Below are 20,861 nucleotides of genomic sequence, written 5' to 3' on the forward strand. Positions count from 1 at the left end.
TAAAAGTAACATTTCTTTCCCAAGAGCTAAGGGTCCTATCCAATCTGAGGAAATCAGCTCACCCTTCAGATATAATTTGATTCTGAGGCACCAAGCAGTTTGCTGCCATCATTCCACAGGTGACAACATTTGACCTCGTTTTTTTAATTATAGACTCATCATTATAGAAAAACCACAGCAAGTTGCCTTAAGGCAACGGTAGCCAGAGTCATGATTTCTACACAGTAATACTAAAAGCCCAAGATACACACAGAAGGTAAATGCATAGGAATATTTCTGACATCTTCCAGTTAAGCATGATGTAACCCAGTGTTGTCCAAACTTAGCCACTTTAAGATGAGTGGACTTCAACTCCCAGAATTCCCCAGCCAGCTGGCTGGGGAATTCTGGGAGTTGAAGTCCACTCATCTTAAAGTGGCCAAGTTTGGACAACACTGATGTAACCTAAAGCTTCCAGATGATGCTTTTGTCATATAATCAGCTTTCATGATTCTATGACTTTTTACAGCTTACATACATACATATATGCATCATGCTATTCCCTTCTGAGATAAGCAAGAGACACATAACATATCTATTTTTCTTTCTTTGCTGTCCACCATTGATTCCTCTTACAGTCTACATCTCATTCATCCACATGTCATGGCTTTTATCAGATGGGCAAATAGATATTGACCTGCACTGTCCATTGTGATCTTGGTCAATCAAGGTTTTCACATAATGCTTTTTAGTAAGATAGAGAAGGGGTAGACTGGGTCACCAGCTGTAGTCATATAGGACCTGTGCCTCATTTAGCATTCCCTCTTAAAGGCAAGAAGAATACCGGTCAGTTTTGGTACATTTCCATCGTTTGCCCCAAGTGCAACCAACTTCCACCTTTATTCCAAGAATGCTCACACAATTCTAGGCAAGCTAGGATTTCCAATCAAAAGTATGCTCTTGCCTGCATCCCACCAAACTGAAGATCAGGGATCCAGATAATCCAATTTCTTACTGCATCTTTCCTGTATTTTCCCCTTCTATCTGGAAGTTCCCTAGTTCTCCAAAGAAAAGAAAAAATAGCTGCTTGTTTCCTATGTATAGAAATTAAATTGTTTCAGAGTAAATGTAGTGTTAGTCATGAGACCTGGGCACATTCTGCTTGTATAAGAAATTTTGAAGTATATGGGAATGTATAATCCCAAATAAAATGTGGACAGGCTTGTATGTATTTGAGCATGGAACTCTGTAAATATTGAGGACTGACCCTGTAAAAACTAGTCCCATTTTAAATTAAATCAGAGCACAGGATTTTGTTTATAAAGGAAGTAATCTTTAAAGAAAGCCAAGATCTTTGAATTTTAAAGAGCAGCTTATTAGTATATTGTCCATAAATTCTGCATTAGGAAGTTGATAAAACATTCTGAAAACAGACAAGGGCAAAGTACTTTCATGGCATGGATGTGTCCATATAAGTCACTGGGAGTCATATTTGACTTGAAGAAAACTTTACTTTTACATAGATTCTACAAAAAATATCATTGAAAAATTAATATACATGGCAATATATTATATATTAAAATTGAAGAAACAGGAAAAAAAGAAGAAAATTTCTTCATTCTGCCCTTAAGGGGAAAAAACATGCACATAATCCAGTCTATTCCCAATCATCACCTTTAAATACAATTGCCCTCATTTGGGGCTTCATGGAGATGACCACAGGCTATGTATATTCCTTACCACCTGATAGCATATCACCAGACTAACTAGTTTAGCTAGTCACACTCCAACACAGGTGAAATATCCCAGGACTTTTAAACAACATAACATATAACTTCCATTTTCATATAAGGTTAAATGCTGAAAGGAATCTGTGTGCATAAGCCTGACTTTCTTTGTGGTTTCAAGTAGCTAATGTAGGAAGATAACCAATCATGTTTGTTTCAATGGAATTTAATTATAAGGTTAGAGAAGTGTTTGCCTGCACACTGATATGGTATAGCTAAAGTAGGAGAGGACCTGGTGTGCATCTTCCAACATTTCAGCGCATCTATCTGCCTCATAGATTTTCATGTAGTCCTAAAGATCTGAAAAGGGTATATAAAGACCTTTGGCTGTATACCAATGGCTGTATACCAAAAGTGAGAATGAGATTCTGATAATTTGCATCAAATGATCTTATAGTAACAGCACATAAAATGTTTCTAAACTATATGAATTGAAAAACATACAAAGCATATTTTTACTATTCATACAATGTAGAAGCAGTGTATTACCTAATCTCTCGTTCTGAAAGTTGGTTTTTCAGTTTTTATACACAAAAATAAAATGCCTCATTGTATAACATCTTAGCAACATCATCCATATGTATTACACAGTGCATTCATTTGTTGATGATCTTGCAGAAGTCATTATTTCTTAGTTCATTTCTCGGTAGTTTAGGCAACTGTTCCACCTAAAATGCAAGTGTGCATGTTAATGTAAAAAAAATGGGTTACAAATAATAATGGAACATATTACACTTAATAAACAGTATATATCCTTGGATGCTTCTAGTGTGATAGTTCAATCAAAACATTTTTTTCCTGGTAAGAAAACAAATGGAAGAAATGATAAAATGGAATGGAAGGTAATTAAGTCTGGAATTTTCATAAAATTTTGTGAATGAGGTAGACTAATTGCATCATAAGAGACTTATCTAGAAAACATCTTCACTCTTGAGTCAAAATGTACTGTAATCTAAACATACTAGAGAACAAGTACCACTGACACAGTGGATCTTACTTCAAAGTAAATATGCGCAGGATTGTTCTATAAGCCTTCATGACTTACATTCCACGTAAAAAGCAGGATGGGGAGGTGTAAGATGAGTTTGGCTTGGATTTCAACCTGAGAGAACTCCCATTTAAACATGGTAATTCAAGGGCTATGATCCAACACACGCTCAACAAGCTCAGCCACAAATTCAGTCAGATCTCCTTACTGATGGTTCTGGCAGCGTACAAGCATCCTAACAGAGTCAAAAATAACCATTTTGGAAATACAGAGTCCCCTCCACTTTCTCCAGGAAGGGCTGGTATCCTACCAACCTTACCCTGACAAGGCTTGAGGGCATCACTGGTGGCTTCTCTGTTGGCCAGGAGGGCAGTAATAGGTATGGCCACCCCAGCTAATCAGTGCTTTGAGGTATGATTTGTGCTGCCAAGTTTGCAGTGAGTTCTGCAATAGAGAGGTTTGATGTTTTAGCCACTCTTTCTCTCCAGCACCCTTTTCTTGGACTGCAAAATGAATCTTTTGATTGGTTTTAAGTGTTCCAATAACCCAGCTGATGAAATGGAGTCAGTTTCACTTTTCTAGTGTTTCCATCACACGGTAACTGGCCCTTCTCCCATTGACCTAGATTTAGGGCTACCATATCAGGAATTAAAAGTCTAGATGACCACTATTTGGGAGCAAAGAGATACAGAAACCTTTTTGCAGCCCGGATATGGTAGCTGTATCCAGTTAAGGATGGTATGGGAATAGACCAGTATTCTAAATACACTGTCTGCAGTAAGCTACCATAGGTTGAAACAGAAAAGAGAAAGTGACTTTAGCTGCTTATTTTTTCAATGTTCTAAAGGCTGCTTGGATAATACAAATATGCACAGAAGCAAGGTGTGGCTTGGCAGAAAAAAACCCTCAGTAACACTGAGCCAGTAATACAGGACCAAGCCATAACCAATATAATTTGACTGAATAAAAACTAAAGACACCTTCAAGTCTAGCTCAACTCCGAGTGACTGCATCCATGTAGTTTGCAATCCTGAATGCACTATGAAAACTAGCTATCCTTAATATTAGAGCTACTAGATCTGGGCAAAAAGTCCAGATGACTGCTAACTGGCATCAAAGAAACACAGAAAGCTCTAGCTCTTTGCTTCAATCTACTGGTTTTACAAATTCTTGCAGTCCACGTCTGGAAGTCCTACTTAATATAAAATATTTAAGGAAGAATTTGAAAGTTTTAATGAAGTAGAAGAATACATTGAAATAGTTCTTATAGAAAGAATGAGGAAGGTTGTGCTTACTTTATATAATCATCTTTGTAAAATACAGGTAGTTCTCATTTAGTGACCACAATTGGTTCCATCAAAAGGTCGCTAATCAAACCACATGACTCAGAGAGAGACAGAGAGAGACAGATAGACAGACACTGGGAAGATTGCTGGTTGCTGCTGTCTCATTTAGATAAAGTTGTCTCGTGCAGTAATGCCAGTGTTACTCTCACTCTGGCCTGTGTTGTCAGGCGCAGAAATTTGGGTGCAAGTGCGCTCATTGGTTGGAAAATGATTTTTTTACTATTGTTTATTGGCATCAAATTTGTGAACGGTCACTGTCCGAGGCAGTCGCTAAATGAGGACTGTATTTCTGATGCTAGTGAACTCCTAAGGCAGCATGTAAAGCTGACTATAACTGGACAAAAATGTTCAAAATATAATTTACAGAGAGAAGCAAAACAGCATTCTTTATAAGTGGATATTAAAAATGAAACTTTGATTTTTTTCCCAAATAATCCACTGTAATTGTATGACATGTTACTGAATGAAATTTTGTTATTTGTTGCTCTAGCAGCAGACTAAGAAATAATAGTATTAATACGGAATCTTGGCATTTTGTTCCTAGAGCCATTCATAGAAAAAGAAAGGCTAGCTTTTTATTTTCTTTCATGCCCTCCATCATAAATGTCAGACTCACTAAAAATGACTGATTGATCCCATTGGAGATACAATAAGTCTTCCCTAATTGTTGTAAGAAGAGACAAATCTCTGATACAGCATGTCCAATGCATAATGAAGACATCCTCAAGTCTTATCTAAGCTGCTCCGTCCAGTATTGATTTTACTGATACTTTATAACACTTACTACAGTCTTACCTCTTGGTTTAAAACAGTATCTTTTCTGCTTATAAGCAGTGTAGCCAGCTAGGGCTCCAACAGTCAACAGCACAGCTACAGCAACAACAGGAGATGTAATCTGAGCTGTCGTAGCAGAATCAACTAAGGAAAGGGAAATATCAGTTATTAATATTTTTCCTTGAAGTATTATAATAAAATTTCATCATCATTACCCAACTCATATAAATGTCAGTGAATTAGAATGTTGCTACCATTTGAGATGGACAGAATGAAAAGCAGAAGAACCTTCTAACCCAAATTTTTGTCTGGGTCTGGTGGTAAGAACTTGTTTGTTTGTTTTCAACTTCAACCAATTTTCTCTTTGACTATTTATCTTCTTTTGGAAACAGTAAATAAGAAACTGGAGGATCAGAACCTTTGAAACCTTGTTTCCCAGGCTGCCCACAAGATACTTCCTGATCCATTGTCTGTCTGCATTAAAAGAAACAGAACAAAATCTTGAGTATTTGCTTAGAAATTAGTTGGAGTCCATGGGTATACAGTGGGTCAAAAAAGTATTTAGTCAGCCACCAATTGTGCAAGTTCTCCCACTTAAAAAGATGAGAGAGGCCTGTAATTTTCATCATAGGTATACCTCAACTATGAGACACAAAATGGGGGGGGGGGGAAATCCAGAAAATCACATTGTCTGATTTTTAAAGAATTTATTTGCAAATCATGGTGGAAAATAAGTATTTGGTCACCTACAAACAAGCAAGATGTCTGGCTCTCACAGACCTGTAACTACTTCTTTAAAAGGCTCCTCTGTCCTCCACTCGTTACCTGTAGTAATGGCACCTGTTTGACCTTGTTATCAGTATAAAAGACCCCTGTCCACAACCTCAAACAGTCACACTCCAAACTCCACTATGGCCAAGACCAAAGAGCTGTCGAAGGACACCAGAAACAAAATTGTAGACCTGCACCAGGCTCGGAAGACTGAATCTGCAATAGGCAAGCAGCTTGGTGTGAAGACATCAACTGCGGGAGCAATAATTAGAAAATGGAAGACATACAAGACCACTGATAATCTCCCTCGATCTGGGGCTCCACGCAAGATCTCACCCCGTGGGGTCAAAATGATCACAAGAACGGTGAGCAAAAATCCCAGAACCACATGGGGGGACCTAGTGAATGACCTGCAGAGAGCTGGGACCAAAGTAACAAAGGCTACCATCAGTAACACACTACGCCACCAGGGACTCAAATCCTGCAGTGCCAGGCGTGTCCCCCTGCTTAAGCCAGTACATGTCCGGGCCCGTCTGAAGTTTGCTAGAAAGCATTTGGATGATCCAGAAGAGGATTGGGAGAATGTCATATGGTCAGATGAAACCAAAGTAGAACGTTTTGGTCTAAACTCAACTCGTCGTGTTTGGAGGAGAGAGAATGCCGAGTTGCATCCAAAAAACACCATACCTACTGTGAAGCATGGGGGTGGAAACATCATGCTTTGCGGCTGTTTTTCTGCAAAGGGACCAGGACGACTGATCCGTGTAAAGGAAAGAATGAATGGGGCCATGTATCGTGAGATTTTGAGTGAACACCTCCTTCCATCAGCAAGGGCATTGAAGATGAAACGTGGCTGGGTCTTTCAGCATGACAATGATCCCAAACACACCGCCCGGGGAATGAAGGAGTGGCTTCGTAAGAAGCATTTCAAGGTCCTGGAGTGGCCTAGCCAGTCTCCGGTTCTCAACCCCATGGAAAACCTTTGGAGGGAGTTGAAAGTCCGTGTTGCCCAGCGACAGCCCCAAAACATCACTGCTCTAGAGGAGATCTGCATGGAGGAATGGGCCAAAATACCAGCAACAGTGTGTGAAAACCTTGTGAAGACTTACAGAAAACGTTTGACCTCTGTCATTGCCAACAAAGGATATATAACAAAGTATTGAGATGAACTTTTGATATTGACCAAATACTTATTTTCCACCATGATTTGCAAATAAATTCTTTAAAAATCAGACAATGTGATTTTCTGGATTTTTTCCCCCATTTTGTCTCTCATAGTTGAGGTATACCTATGATGAAAATTACAGGCCTCTTTCATCTTTTTAAGTGGGAGAACTTGCACAATTGGTGGCTGACTAAATACTTTTTTGCCCCACTGTATGTGGGTGATATGTGGGTGAAAGGGAGGACAAATTATGACATAAGTCATAATGTAAATTATGTGACTTACATATTTGCTTCAGATACTGTGATGTTGGATCTTTTCTGTGATGACATCATGTTGCTTGTTATTAACATTTCTATAGGGAGGACTCAAAGTTGGAACTCCTTTACAAAGATAGGGGTCTACCTCCATATTGATGAGAAAGACCCAATCTGTCCTCTCAGCTCTTGGGATTCATCATTCTAATTTAATGTACAGGCCAAAGACATTTAGAATCATTTTCTATTGAAATCAAGGACACAAACAAGCCAGAGTAGTGGATTGTACTAGAGGCAAGGCATTCATACACTTCAGGAAGCTATCTCATTAGCCCAAGCCAGTATAATCAGTAGTGATGGAAATTTAATGCAGCAACATCTGGATTTCAACTGGAGAATGAAATCAAATGAAATAAATATGGTGCTGCTTATCTGTATAGTGAAAGGACTGAACTAAATTTTGCATGTACCATAGTTTTGAAAAAAAAAATTGAGGAAAATCATTGGGGTAAGACTAGGGGAGTAAAAACAACAATATAGGTTGGTCCCAGATCTGATCTGGACTCACCTCTTCAACTATTTTCCATCAAAAATTAACCTGTTTCTAACTATTATTGGAAGTGGTGCTCAGCTACTTTTGCAGTATATTCCAGACCGGGAACTCCCCAGTTACCTTTTCTTTTAAAGTCAGTGTATAAATACTTGACAAAAATCTTTACTATATTATGAATTTTGGCTCTTAATAATCACACAGAAACAAAAGCAAAGCAAAACAAAAGCAAGCTCTTACCAGTATTTCCACTATGACCTGAATTTTGCTCTTTCTCACCTAAAATAGTGGCAATAACATGGTTATTTCAGGAACAGAAGCATTTAAAGAAAAATCCACACTACCGCAGTACCAAAAGTACCAAATACCCAAAATATTCAACAACATACTTTTCTGCCCAATAGTTTCATTTTTTAAAGAATAATGAGATCCTCAAAACAGAGAGTAAAGCAAGTTGACAGAATAAAAGGCAACGTATGAAGTGGTGCACAGATGTGATGGAAGCAAATGTAGTTTGCAATACTGTAATAGAAAAGTATGGAGAAGCATAATAAATAGTGTTGGTATAAATGAGAGCCAGTTTGGTGTAGGGATAAAAGTTTAGAAACAGGGAGACTGTGAGTTCTAGTCTCCTTTGGGCAGAGAAACAGCTGGGCTGACATTGCCCCAGCCATTTTCCCTCAGTCCTGGGAAGAAGGTATTAGCCAACCACTAACAGAATGTCAAAAAAACTGCAATTCCATGTTGTCACCAGGAGCAAGAACAACAAACAACAAACTAGATTTATAGTGGTACCTTGGGTCACGAACACTTCTGTTCACGACCAATTTGGGTCACGAACAGCTCCGTTCGCAAAATTTTGCTTCTGTTCGCGAACACTGGATCAGTGCCGTGACACGTGGCCGTGGCTTCCTGTAGGGAGGGGGATTCTCCCTCCAAGCAATAACCGCCTCCTCACCCGCCTTCCTGTCCTCCACGCCAGAAGTCACATCGAGCAAGGTTAGCATTCTCTCTCTTCGTACTGTACTTTGTGTCATATTTTTGTGGTTTAAAAAAAAAAATACATATGGTTCAGAACGGATTAACCGTAATTACATTGAACCTTATGGGAAAATTTGATTCGGGTCGCAACCAAAATCGGTTGGCGACCAAATTCGGAGGGGTCAGAATGGATTAACTGTATTTACATTGAACCTTATGGGAAAATTTGATTCAGGTCGCGACCAATTCGGGTCGCGACCAGAGTCGCAGGACGAATTAAGTTTGTGACCCGAGGTATACCACTGTATTTAGACTTCCTTTTTCCCTCTTATCTTATCTCCTGCCTTTCATTTCTTTTACTCACTACTTCTTATGCTTTTCTATGCTTTGCCTAAAACTGCTTACCAAAAATGGATCAGTGTGACATCTTGCTAAAGAGAACTAGAACATCATTCTTTGTGAATGGGATGTTTGTAAATGACTTTTTTTCCCCTGAACTGTGGGGATTCATGGGGGTGGGGGCAAGGATGGCAACTGATAACTTGTGTCTGAGACACAAAAACATAACTGCAGCATTTATGTGACATTATGAGCATCCATGTTGGTCGTTTCAGTGTCATTGGACACCACTTCTGAGCAATCTGTTGTAACGGTATAATATCTTACTGATAATGTGTTATGACCTGTTTCTATATTAAAAAGCAGACTAGAAAATAATAATATTGGGAATCTTGGCAATTTTCCCCTAAATGACTTCTATAAAAGATAAAGTATGGGTTTCAAACTGCCTACAGTTTTGGATTAAACTGGATTAAAATGTTTGACATTAGCAGAATAATTCATTACTTCTATCAATTAATTTATGTTGACAAACTGAGAAAGTGGAGGAAGATGTCATCTGAAAAAACATCTATACAATACCTGCTGGGTGTGGAGGTAAATGTTTCCCGTCATTGAGATCTAAGTCGTTAAATACACCTAAAAATAAAATTAATTATAGTGTTACTCTTTTACCTGTCTTTCATATTGTCCTTTTCCCCTTCCTGTGGATTTCAGAATCTGTCTAAAACAGGGTTGTCCAAACTTGGCCACTTTAAGATGAGTGGACTTCAACTCCCAGAATTCCCCAGCCAGCATGATCTAAAACATTAGCTGGTGTGCCCAAATGCATTTTAAAGTGTCTTGCTGGAAACTGACAGCATTTGATGATGAAACCACTGATATCCAAACCTTCTCAGTTTACAAAAAATTTAAATGGTCAGAAGCAAAGTCTTAAGCGATCACGCAGAACAGCAAAACAGATTCGTATGTGTGATGGCTAAAAGGCAGGACTGGTAAGGGGGAATCCTGCAAGGAGGTAGCACCAAAAGGAAATTGTTGTGGCCTTCTTACACAACTTGGTCTTCCCAGACCATGCGGATTCCTGCAGCCAACTGGCATTCAGGCTTTCTTGCATAGACATCCACATTTAACATGGGTGCTATTCAATCTCAGGAGCAATTGTCAGAAGATAAGATCAACTTTATATATAATTCCCTTCATCTGATGATATACATCTACTTTACAACCTAGTTAATTTAGATGATATGAGCAGTATTAATTTTCTTTAAAGTTCTTTAAATTAGAACTGCTGATCAATGTGATCCAATAATATTGATCCATGGATTTAGATGAAAAAGGTGAAAAGGTAGCTAAATATTTCAGAACTAAATTACAACAACAAAATAAAATCTTACCAGTACCACCACTGAGACTGCCACCATTAATGGAATTTCCTAAATCAACATATATTACAAATCAATAAACATGATCAAACCAGTGGATAGAAAAATACAATGAATAGATCTAAACAGTGGAAATATCTTTTCTTACCACCATTTCCATGATTATCTGAATATGGTCTAAGATCAGGATATAAGTGAGGTCGAGGTCTGTTACCTAGGACAAATATTTCCAGGTATAAATCTCCTTATCATACATTGTATTTCTTTAGGAAAAGTAAACATTTATTTAATCTACTCTTTTCCAGCAGAGCACCTTGGATTACAATGCCCATAAATGTCAACCGTTGTTCTTGTTATCAGTACTGGAAGATTTCTTTTATCCTTCCTTACAATAACCATTAGAAATGGGCAACTGATGAAAAGGGACAAGAAAAAACAGCATTCAAAATTAAGCAAGAGTTGTACACTGTAAAAACCAGCAAACCAGTCCAGAAATGCTTACAATGCCAAAAATACCTATACATTAAGAAAAACTCCTTAAAGACTGCTGGGAAAGTTTCAGTTACAGTTTTGGATCTGACACAGAGAAACTTTAGCATTGTGGTTTCATTCATACATAAACCACACAGTATTTATTTGAGCAGCTGCAGTGTAATGCTTACCCCCTGGTGGCTTTTTGGTTGGTTCAGAAGGCTTCTTATCATCTAAGCAAGATAAATCAACATTACTCCATTATTAAGTTTATCAAAAGGAGGCTTACACCAAAATAACTAATTGTAATTTCTAAAACTTACTGTGACGTTGAGAAGACAATCCTATCCCCTCTTTACTGGAAGTAAACCCTCAGAATTAACAAGTCAGGCAACTGAACTCCTCTTCACTTTTAAGGGCCCCTAAATTCCCAAGAACACATGTCTACTAATTACTATTATGATGAATACCATATTCATATTTTCAATATTTTTTCAATTTTCAGTAATATTCATTATTTTCAGGAGGATCAAAAATAAAAGGTATTTTAAGCTTCCAATAGTCTTAACAAACTAATAAAAAGTATCTTTAAAAAATGGGCAAAAAATCAGGCAGAAAATCACACTCCTGTCCTCTTTTGCTCTCTGCAGTAAAATAAAACAAAAAACAAAAAAAAATGTTGCTTGTTCCATTCAGTGGGATTGAGATGACTTTTATATGATTGTCCAGTGAAACAAGTTCCTTTCACAGAAATACAGAAATTCAATTTTCAGGACTTTTAATAAAAAAAAAAAATGACAAGAAACAAACACTGGATTTCTCCAAAAAAAGTTCTGCTAAGGAGAATCAAGCTTCAACATATATAAGATTAGGGAGCTAAGATTCAATTTCACAAATATTTTGCTTTGTCTCTAAGGTTACTTAGAAATACATCTTACTGTACTCAATGAGAATTGTTTCTAAATGAATATACTGTATACAGTATTGCTTAGTAAACTGTTTTATGACACATTCTATATAAAAAAAAGAGTATCATTCACTAATTAGATGCATATGAGTGCTTTAAGGGAAAAGTATGAGTACAGGGAGTCCTCAGGTTAAGAACGTCTGGTTTACAGATGACCTATAGTTAAGAACAGAGCCTATTGTAGCAAAATTCAAGTTAAATACACAATGATTCAAGTTAAATGCACAATGGTTCGAGTTCACAACACAACACTACTTATAAAGTATTATACAATATTACTGTTCTGGCTTACATACAAATTTGACTTAAGGACAGACCTCGGGAACAGAATTCATTCTTAAACTGGAGACTATCTGTAAATAACTACATACCACATTTACAGAGAGGTTTGTATTTATATTCTGTGGAAGGAAGTGTATAAATATATAGCTTACCTTGGCTGATCTTGTAAAGCTAAGCAGGGTCAGCCATAGTTAGTACATGGGTTTTTGGCAGAGCTTTCGGCTAGATCGCTGTTTTTCAAAGTTGGCAACTTTAAGATGCATGGATTTCAACTCCCAGAATTCCCCAGCTGGCTTCTGGGAGTTGAAGTCCACACATCTTAAAGTTGCCAACTTTGAAAAACTCTGGGCTAGATGATAAAATATCTTGGAAGCCAGGATACCTTCCTATTACTGCAAAGAAAACTGCATGGATATTCCATAAAATACCAGGAGTTGAGCTCAGCTCAGAAAAAACATTTCTTTACTATCTCAGGAAACTCTCTTCTTTGAATCCTAGCCTCCTATTTGCTTAGAGGTCAGAGCCAGGGAAATCTTTAATCCAGTCTGCAAATGGTGTTAAACCTATTATTCCTTATTCTGAATTACTGATTTAAATTTCAGTAGGTTCTGTATGTTCTTGAAAATCTAGTCAGACTTCCTTATTTAAGTTTCTCAGAGGTAATGTCACCACTGGCATAAGCTGGGCTAGGTTTGCTGGCAGTGTTTGAAATTTTGAGACCATATCAATGGTATATACCACTTACCATATCTGGACTGGTGGGCGTGCCACCAGACAAAGGCTCTAGTTGCAGTCATCCAGTCATCTTAATTTTCTAAGAATGCTTATGGGACCCACATGTGCTGAAGCAGTATTGAAAATAATTATGACGCTAAACATTAAGGCTTGGCTTTGCCATATGACATATCCCATTCATTTTTTAAAATTCAAAAATCATTTAAAAAATCAGGTGATGCAGGGAGCCTAGTGGTCTTGAAAAGAAGTATCCACTTACACACTGGTGGCCATGGGAATAATGTTGTCTACCCTTGGCATAAGCTGAAACAGAACTCAGTTCAATGAAAACATTTGACTTGTTCAGTAAGAATGTTTATTTTTCTAGTATACTTACTTGGGTCAAGAGCATCTTTTAAGTCAAAATCGCCATTGTCTATCAAAAGGAACACAAACATTAAAGAGTTTAAAAACATCTTGTTCCCTTTTTTCTTGGCCTAATCTAGTTTTGTCTATGTTGCACATTTCATATGGTAGCATGGCAAAATACTTTACATGTTCCATGTAGTCATTACATCTACCTATTCTTTCTATATATGTTGCTACAGTTGTATGAAGATGCTTTATGCTATCACTAGCCATTACTGGGAATGCCCATTAGTCAGCCATGAGTCCTCCATGTTTCCATAGGGTGGCCTGTAAAAATATTGCCATTGGTATACGGTAACATTTCATGGTGAGGTTGATTGTGGCACCCTTGGTATTAGGAACAATGCAAACGTATAGCAATTCCTAAGCAGTTTCTGATGGATCTTGTGCCTCTTTTGCCCATCACTGGTGTTAAAATCTCATGTCCGAAAAGTTTTGCTCAATGGCAGATAAATTCAGACAGGTTCTGTGAACTTTTATTAACCAATAACTCAGTTACATGAACAGTGCACAAATACATCATGTAGAATACATTGGAGACACCTGAAATAAGCAGCTGAAATTCACTGCAAAACTTTTTGGAGGGCAAAAAAGGAGAAACAGCCTTTCTGATAATGGTTGCTGGTGAGGAAAGCTCCACTGTAGTTTTTCAAAAAGAATTTACATCTTATTTTATTTTTTTTGTGACAAGTCATGTGCATGATTGATTGATTGATCCATGATTGATTGATTGATTGATCCAGAGTGCCATATTCAGTAATGATAGTGTGATGAAGTATCAGGAGGAGGTAGAGCTGTTAGTAAAAAGGATATCTAAGTCCTGGAAAAATAGAAAGTGTATAAAAGAAATTCCAAACAACTCTGCCGTGCCTGGCTTAAATACAGTATAAGTTGAAGTCAAGAGAGGTTTTGGTGGGCTTTCAAGATTCTATGAGAATCCCTTAGCCCCATTAAAGTTCCAGGAGTCACTAGACTGTGTCTACTTCAAAGGGCTGACAGTGTGTCAGCCCAATGATTTCAGTTAGATTATGCCACATAAAAGATTGTATCAGAGACTTGCCTATTCCTGTGTTCCCACAATGTCATGTGTGACCCCAATGTCCTAGGAACATCTTTGCCAGTTGAGTTGCTTAAACTTTGGCTCAACTGCTGCACTAAAGGAAAGTGCAAACTTCTGAAGTTGTGGGATGGAAGGTATCCTATCGGTGCAAACTTATTCCTCCTCTCAGCTCCCCCTGCTAAATTCCTCTGCCCCAAATTGAAGTCAGGGCACGCTTATATCTTGCCACTATCCCCTCTCTTTTCCAATCAGTCTTACCCTAACCCTTTGCCACTTGCCCAATAATATCTGGCTGCCTTTCCCCCCACTTCACCCCAGTGTCCTTATTTTATAAAGAAATTGTCTCCTTATTACAAAAGCAAGAGCAGGACAAGGATCAGAACAGGTCAAGGGAACACTGTTTGGAGCTGTTTTTTGGTATTCCCTTACTGGCCAGTTGGATGATGCACTGGTCTGCTCACAACATTTACTCAACAGCAAGGTGACAACACTCACAAGATGGTATGAATGAGGTTCTTAAGGTTTGGATGGGCAAAAATGGCACCTATATAAATGTACCCAATGCAGGGACATAGAACACTGGTTACTGGGATGGGAAAATGCTGGGCAGCACTATAATCTGCAAACGAATACTTGAAAAAACTCTCAGTGTTAGATGAATAACTAATGTCACTGAGTCTTCATAATCAACTGTGGGGAAAGTTGCTGTCTTAGGTCACCATCAATCACAGTGCAATTTTTCCCTATTACAAAACATAATGGACCAGAATTGCAGGATGGAGGTAAAAGAGTATGGAGATCTAAGGAACAGAAACATTAATGGAAAAGTAAAGGAATTTGGTGTTAAAATTAACAAAGAAAAGACAGAGATGTTAACAAAGAATATGAAAATGGAAGAACAATTGGAATTGATGGGGGAAAATGGTTTTAAGATTGAGAAAAAAGTGAAATACTTGGATATCATTATGACTAATATGAATTGTACATTATACCAGAATAATTATGTTCAGACATAGAATGTCATTAAGAAGGATGTGTTCAGATGGGAGAAATTACAGTTGTCATGGTTGGGGAGAATTTCTGTGATAAAAATGAGTAGCATATGGAAAGAAGGAAACTATGAAGTAACCTTAGAGAGAGAGGGTAAAATAGAAATGTATCTATAACCACTGTCAAGAAGGTTGGAAGCTGTGTTTTTATTATTTTTTCCCTTTTCTTTCTTTTCCTTTTCTATTTCCATTTGTACTGAATTGCTTTTTCTTTTTCTATTTTCTTTTCTCACTACTCACTATTTTTCCTTTTCCTTTTTGTTTTCTCTTATGGCTTTCATTTTGAGATAGATAGATAGATAGATAGATAGATAGATAGATAGATAGATAGATAGATAGATAGATAGATAGAACAGAAATCTAAAATGGGCTATGTAAATAGAGTACCTAAAATAATGGGATGGATTTGGAGTTAGACTAAGCAGCGGGGTCAGATACAAATACAATAGTAATGGATAATGGGCTTTGGAAGGAAAATGGAAGAAAAAAAGAAAAGGTTGATAGTAAGTGTGAAAGAAAGTTGTTATAAAACATTGACCCTGGAAAAAACTGGTCTAGTTAATAGAAAGATGTGGGATTAAAATGACAGTCAAGCAGTCAAGTACCAAAACTCAAAATATTAGGGAATCATGGAAAGAATATGTGGGCCAGGGTTGGAAGGAAAGGGAGCAAAATTTCTATATAGATTTGAAAATTACTAGAGCAATCTTCAGCCATAAATGAAATATAATGACTATGCATACTGAAGAGTATTTAAATATATTTATTAATAACATTGCCATGATGTTGTCTGGGTCATGCCTCTTCCTGTTTTCTACCCAATGAAGCAGAAGGAGGAAAGAAAATCAGTATGACAGAGAAGCTGTAAAGATGGCATAAGACTCTAAAAATGAAATAATTTAAGTTTGTGACAATAGAATTGACATTTTAACAGTCAGATTGATATATTATTGTAAAAGGTAATAATCAAAATACTTTTAGTATGACCCTTACCAACCAAGACTGAGTCTAAGATAGAGAGGGGGAAATACAAGCTATTGTACTGCAAATATGTGCAGTATTTTTGATACATGGCACATATATAGAAAAGGAAGGAAAAGAAAATGGAAGTTCTCTGCCAAATATATAACATTTCTGAAGTTTTATATTATTAATTATCATAAAGAATACATCTTGCAAAGTATACTACCCACATGTGGGGCTGTTTGTGCATGTGAAATTCAGAAATGCAGTTACATAAAGAGGCAACTCCCAGTGCAATTATTTTGAAACTAGAAAGTCCACATACCAGACTTAATGAGTGTTATGCTCCAAGGCTGAAACATTTAGAAATAAGAATCTAGGTTCATATGGCTGCTGAGAGTATTATTTTTTGCCAAATTCACATTAACTACCTTTTTTCCTTTCCCATTCCTCATTGTCATTCATTGCAGACAAAGAGAGCCAGCTGCAATACTTTTCAGAAAATATTCTGTCCTTCAGCTTGGAAAAAATGGCTTTCACTTTTGTAATTTAAACTTAGTTATTAAACATGTTTAAGATTGTGTAGTTAAAAAAAGCAATTTGTTCAGAAACATTGGACAAAGATTTCTAATCAAAGCTAGATTGCTGAAATCTTTGCTGAAATCACTCAAATTTATACAAAGGTTAATACGTTTTAAATCCAAAGGACACCTAGAAACATTTACTTGTACTCAGAGATTTCTCAAAATATCTGGAGGTTTTGATAAGTGAAGATATGACAAGTTTAATAAATTAACAAAATAACTACAAATTGTAATCAAGAGAAGACAGACTTGAATTCTTTCTTTTTCCATCACTGGCAATGGAAAAGCTGTAGCTTTGCTAAATGGAGAACATACTGTCTTCCAGTTATTATTTGTCTAGGACTCTCATGATCACCTACTTGGGGTAAGGCTTCTGGGAACTAAAGTTTTATAATATCTGGAAAGATACATTTATTTTGGCACTTTGGTTTATGCCGATAAACTTGGATTGTATTCTGATGTTCTAATAAAAACTAAGATCACTTTGTAAACTATACATAAATGCATTGTTATAAATTGGAACTCAAACTGATAGTTCTAAATAATGAATGTATCATGATGGAATTATAAAATACAGTATCAACTTCAATATTTCAGAAGACAGGCTTGCAATGAAATAAATCTAAATGAATATTGCCCGTCCTCTATAGGTTTCCTTAGATGATTTCTTAATTCAAACTCATCCATAATTATAGTCTATCTTCTATTTAGCAGAAGTTTTAACATGCCATATTAAAACATCATAAACTCTTATCCTGAATAACCAGTCAAGTTGTACAAACAGGAAATACAATGTTTCCAACATCAATTACTTGATTGATTATATTTATTCGGTCAATGACCAGCAAATTTAAAAGAACAAAAACAGAATGAAACAGACTGATACAATATACTAAGAAACAAATCCCATAATAATATTACATTCACTCCTCTATTACCACATTAAATCAAGAATTACCCTAGTAATAATAAATCTAAAAAAATTAATAGCAATGATATAAAACATATATCCCCTGACGACTTATTAAGTTAAAAATATCAAACCAAAAGTTATGTTTGGAATAAGAGTGAGCCAATTGAACCAATTACTTCTTTAACTGTTTTTGCCTTATTTTCATTGTGGCGATGTAGAATTTGGCTACTGCACAAGCACTGAAGGGTTTTAAAGACGATGATTCAGATAAAATTTATCTGGTCTCCCTGGACCAGATAATTAGGGGCAGAAAGAAGATCCATAGTTGATTACTGGATAGCATCATACAATTTCTTAAAAGCCCTACAGCAGTTGGAGGTAGATTCACAATTAGAAATTGATCATCACCCTTTATTACTAACTTTGACACCACATAGGAAATATGTAAGAGGTGAAACAATTTATCCTCTAATGCTTGAAAATAATAACATTGAGGTGCGAATTAAATGACAACATATTACAGATTCTTATTTCTAAAGGGAGCAATATCAGTACAAATTCTATTCATAGCAAACAAGACTGTGATAGTTGGCATCAAAAGTGTTGAAAATTTTAAGTTTCGAAGGGTCTTACTCTCCTGGCCTTTCTCTCAGAACAGCTCTACTGTCTATGCAACCAAGATAATTTTCATTCTGAAAATCTAAAATGTAGGTGAAAGCTATTTTGATAATCAGCAACATCCACTGATGCCTAGAGTTGTCCAGCTCCTACTTTTCTAAATACTTTGCTTCAAACTGAAGGTTAGAAATTGTCCTGTAATACTGCAAACACCCAGAACAAATGGCAGACTACTCTTATTTTAAACTCTCATTTTAGACATGTAATATTTTCATTTACACCCTCACCTACATATAATTGAACATCTGAATTCAGCTATGGAAGGCATATATTCTCTGACCATAGATTTCCCAGAACAACTGGTTGGAGGTCAAAACATGCCACAGGTTCAATTCACTGCCATGTTGATTTTACTGAGACAAATGAATTAATGTGACTTGGTAGAAGGCAGTTTCCTACCAACCTTGAAATACAGAGCTGGGCTTTTCACATTACTTGAGCCTGAAATACTTTGTTCTGGAAAAACATTGGACTTACACCAGTATCAAAGTATTAAAGCCTACTCACATAGTGTCCATCACCAAAACCGAAGAGTCCAATAACTTACCTGCAAGAGTTAACAGAAAGCACCCAGCACACAAAAGAACTGGCAGTTTCATCATGATCCTGTGCTTTTATTTTTATAATCTGAAGTAAAGGTATTAGAACTAAAAACAAACAAACAAACAAAGATTTCTTAGCCGACTATGTATCTGTCCAGCCACAAGCACCTTCGAATCTTCCAGATGCCCTAAATATCCAGTTTACAGGGAAGGATGGGAACATAACACAGTCCAGTCACAAACTATCTTAGAGAATCATTTGGCAGGTGTTTCATGCAACACCTACACGCACACATTGCAAGAATCATAGAGCTGCATCACTTAACCAATAGGAGGCATTTACATTGAGAAAGTGGGAGGAACCAAACTGCTGGCAGCCTCTGAAGAGGCATGGACCAGATTTTTTCCTTACTCATCTCTCTTCAAAGAAAATCCCCAACCTTCGCAAAATTGTCTTCTAAGACTCAACACAGGCAAACAAGGTGTGGCATAAAAGACATAAACATACCTTACACTTATCCTGAACAGAGAATAATGTTCTGTGGACGAATTTCTCTCAGTGTCATCAACTCTGGAAATTAGGAACTGTTGTTCTTATTGGACAGGTGTGCTGTTAAATACTTATGTTAAGATACTGAGGACTTCTTCTTTCATTCATTAAATCATGTATTAAACCTATTTTCTGTCCTTAAATATTGGAAAATATGTGGATACCCCTAGGTGAAGTTACTGGATCAATGGTGAAAGAGGACAAAGGAGGCATGGTGAATTTCAAGAAGCCAGAATATAGGGCAGTCTTTCCCAGGCTGTTAATTCCTCCCTTTCCAGTTAGCTGCAGCCTCATACATCTGAACTGGAACAGACCATAGAAAGTTGATATAGAACTTCAGTGCTATTTAACTATCCAGCACTTGAAAGAGACCAGGCCTGGTTAGTGCTTCATAGTGGTATGCAATCCAGAATTAAATAGTTCAATCTGCCTGATGGCCAGCATTTTACTAAATTATACTTATTTGGCGTATTTACAGCACATGAACCAAGTTTCCATGATTTAAAAACTGCAGAATTTAGTAGGTTGTAGACCTAGGTTGTAGAAACCCAGACCACTACTAGATAGCAGCAAAGAGATAAAGGAAGTTCCAACCCTTTGCTGCCATCTAATGGTTGTCCATATTTTTGTATTCCAATTCTGGAAGCCTTAAATTTGGAACATCATCATATAATTTTTTTTTTATGCATCATTACATTTGTTGCAAAATTTACTTTGTCAAATGATAATGATTTATCTATAAGAGGACATCTTTGAACTGATGAATGATCAAATGAAAAGCAACTATCTTGCTGTTGCTTAACCTTCGCAGTCCTCAACGTGTGAACACACTTGACAATTAAGCAACACCATTTCCTCATTTCTCAGGGAATCACTACAGTAAACAAAGTATCAACTTAAGTTGTCCAGTATGGCATTCCTGGAAGACACGTGTCAAAGTAGCTGGATTTATACAAATAGGTTTGACTTGAATCTACATGAATTACCTTGTATATGCTGATTGCAGTAAATTGTAGGGGTGATACAGAAATATGATTTGCATCTTTTTTCTAAAAAAAATTTCTTATCCTATTTTTAATATATGGTCTTAATGTCTTGTTTCATATGTTTCATACTCTGTATCTTGATATAGTCTAATGGCTAATCAATAATAATAAACTAAGTAAACCTTGTATGTGAATACCTTAGAATACAAGTTTGTGCTGGATATTACATTAGGTGCTATTGCCTCTTCCTAGTGAGATCAAAATGAGTCCAGATACCCAGATGTTCATATTTGATAAACCACTGCTTCTGCTTTCGATCCCAAATCCTCTTCTAAAAAAAAATTCCATTCC

At 36.7% G+C, this 20,861-nt stretch overlaps 1 protein-coding gene across 1 annotated transcript; it reads right to left on the reverse strand.

The window, feature by feature from the left end:
* Positions 1–2,362: 2,362 nt before the first annotated feature.
* On the reverse strand, positions 2,363–20,698 carry LOC148215162 (glycoprotein Xg-like). The gene is made up of 9 exons (XM_088144462.1): positions 18,968–20,698; positions 13,154–13,201; positions 10,985–11,026; positions 10,471–10,536; positions 10,335–10,373; positions 9,520–9,576; positions 7,858–7,896; positions 4,885–5,018; positions 2,363–2,434 (listed from the first exon to the last, which is right to left on the reverse strand). The coding sequence occupies exons 1-9, from the start codon at positions 19,032–19,034 to the stop codon at positions 2,363–2,365; spliced, it is 564 nt and encodes a 187-aa protein (XP_088000588.1). The 5' UTR covers positions 19,035–20,698.
* Positions 20,699–20,861: the final 163 nt, after the last annotated feature.

This window comes from Python bivittatus, unplaced genomic scaffold, assembly GCF_059951505.1.
Source record: "Python bivittatus isolate LINGU-HERP-01145 unplaced genomic scaffold, Pbiv_v1 ctg000350_np1212, whole genome shotgun sequence".
Classification (NCBI taxonomy): Eukaryota; Metazoa; Chordata; class Lepidosauria; order Squamata; family Pythonidae; genus Python; species Python bivittatus.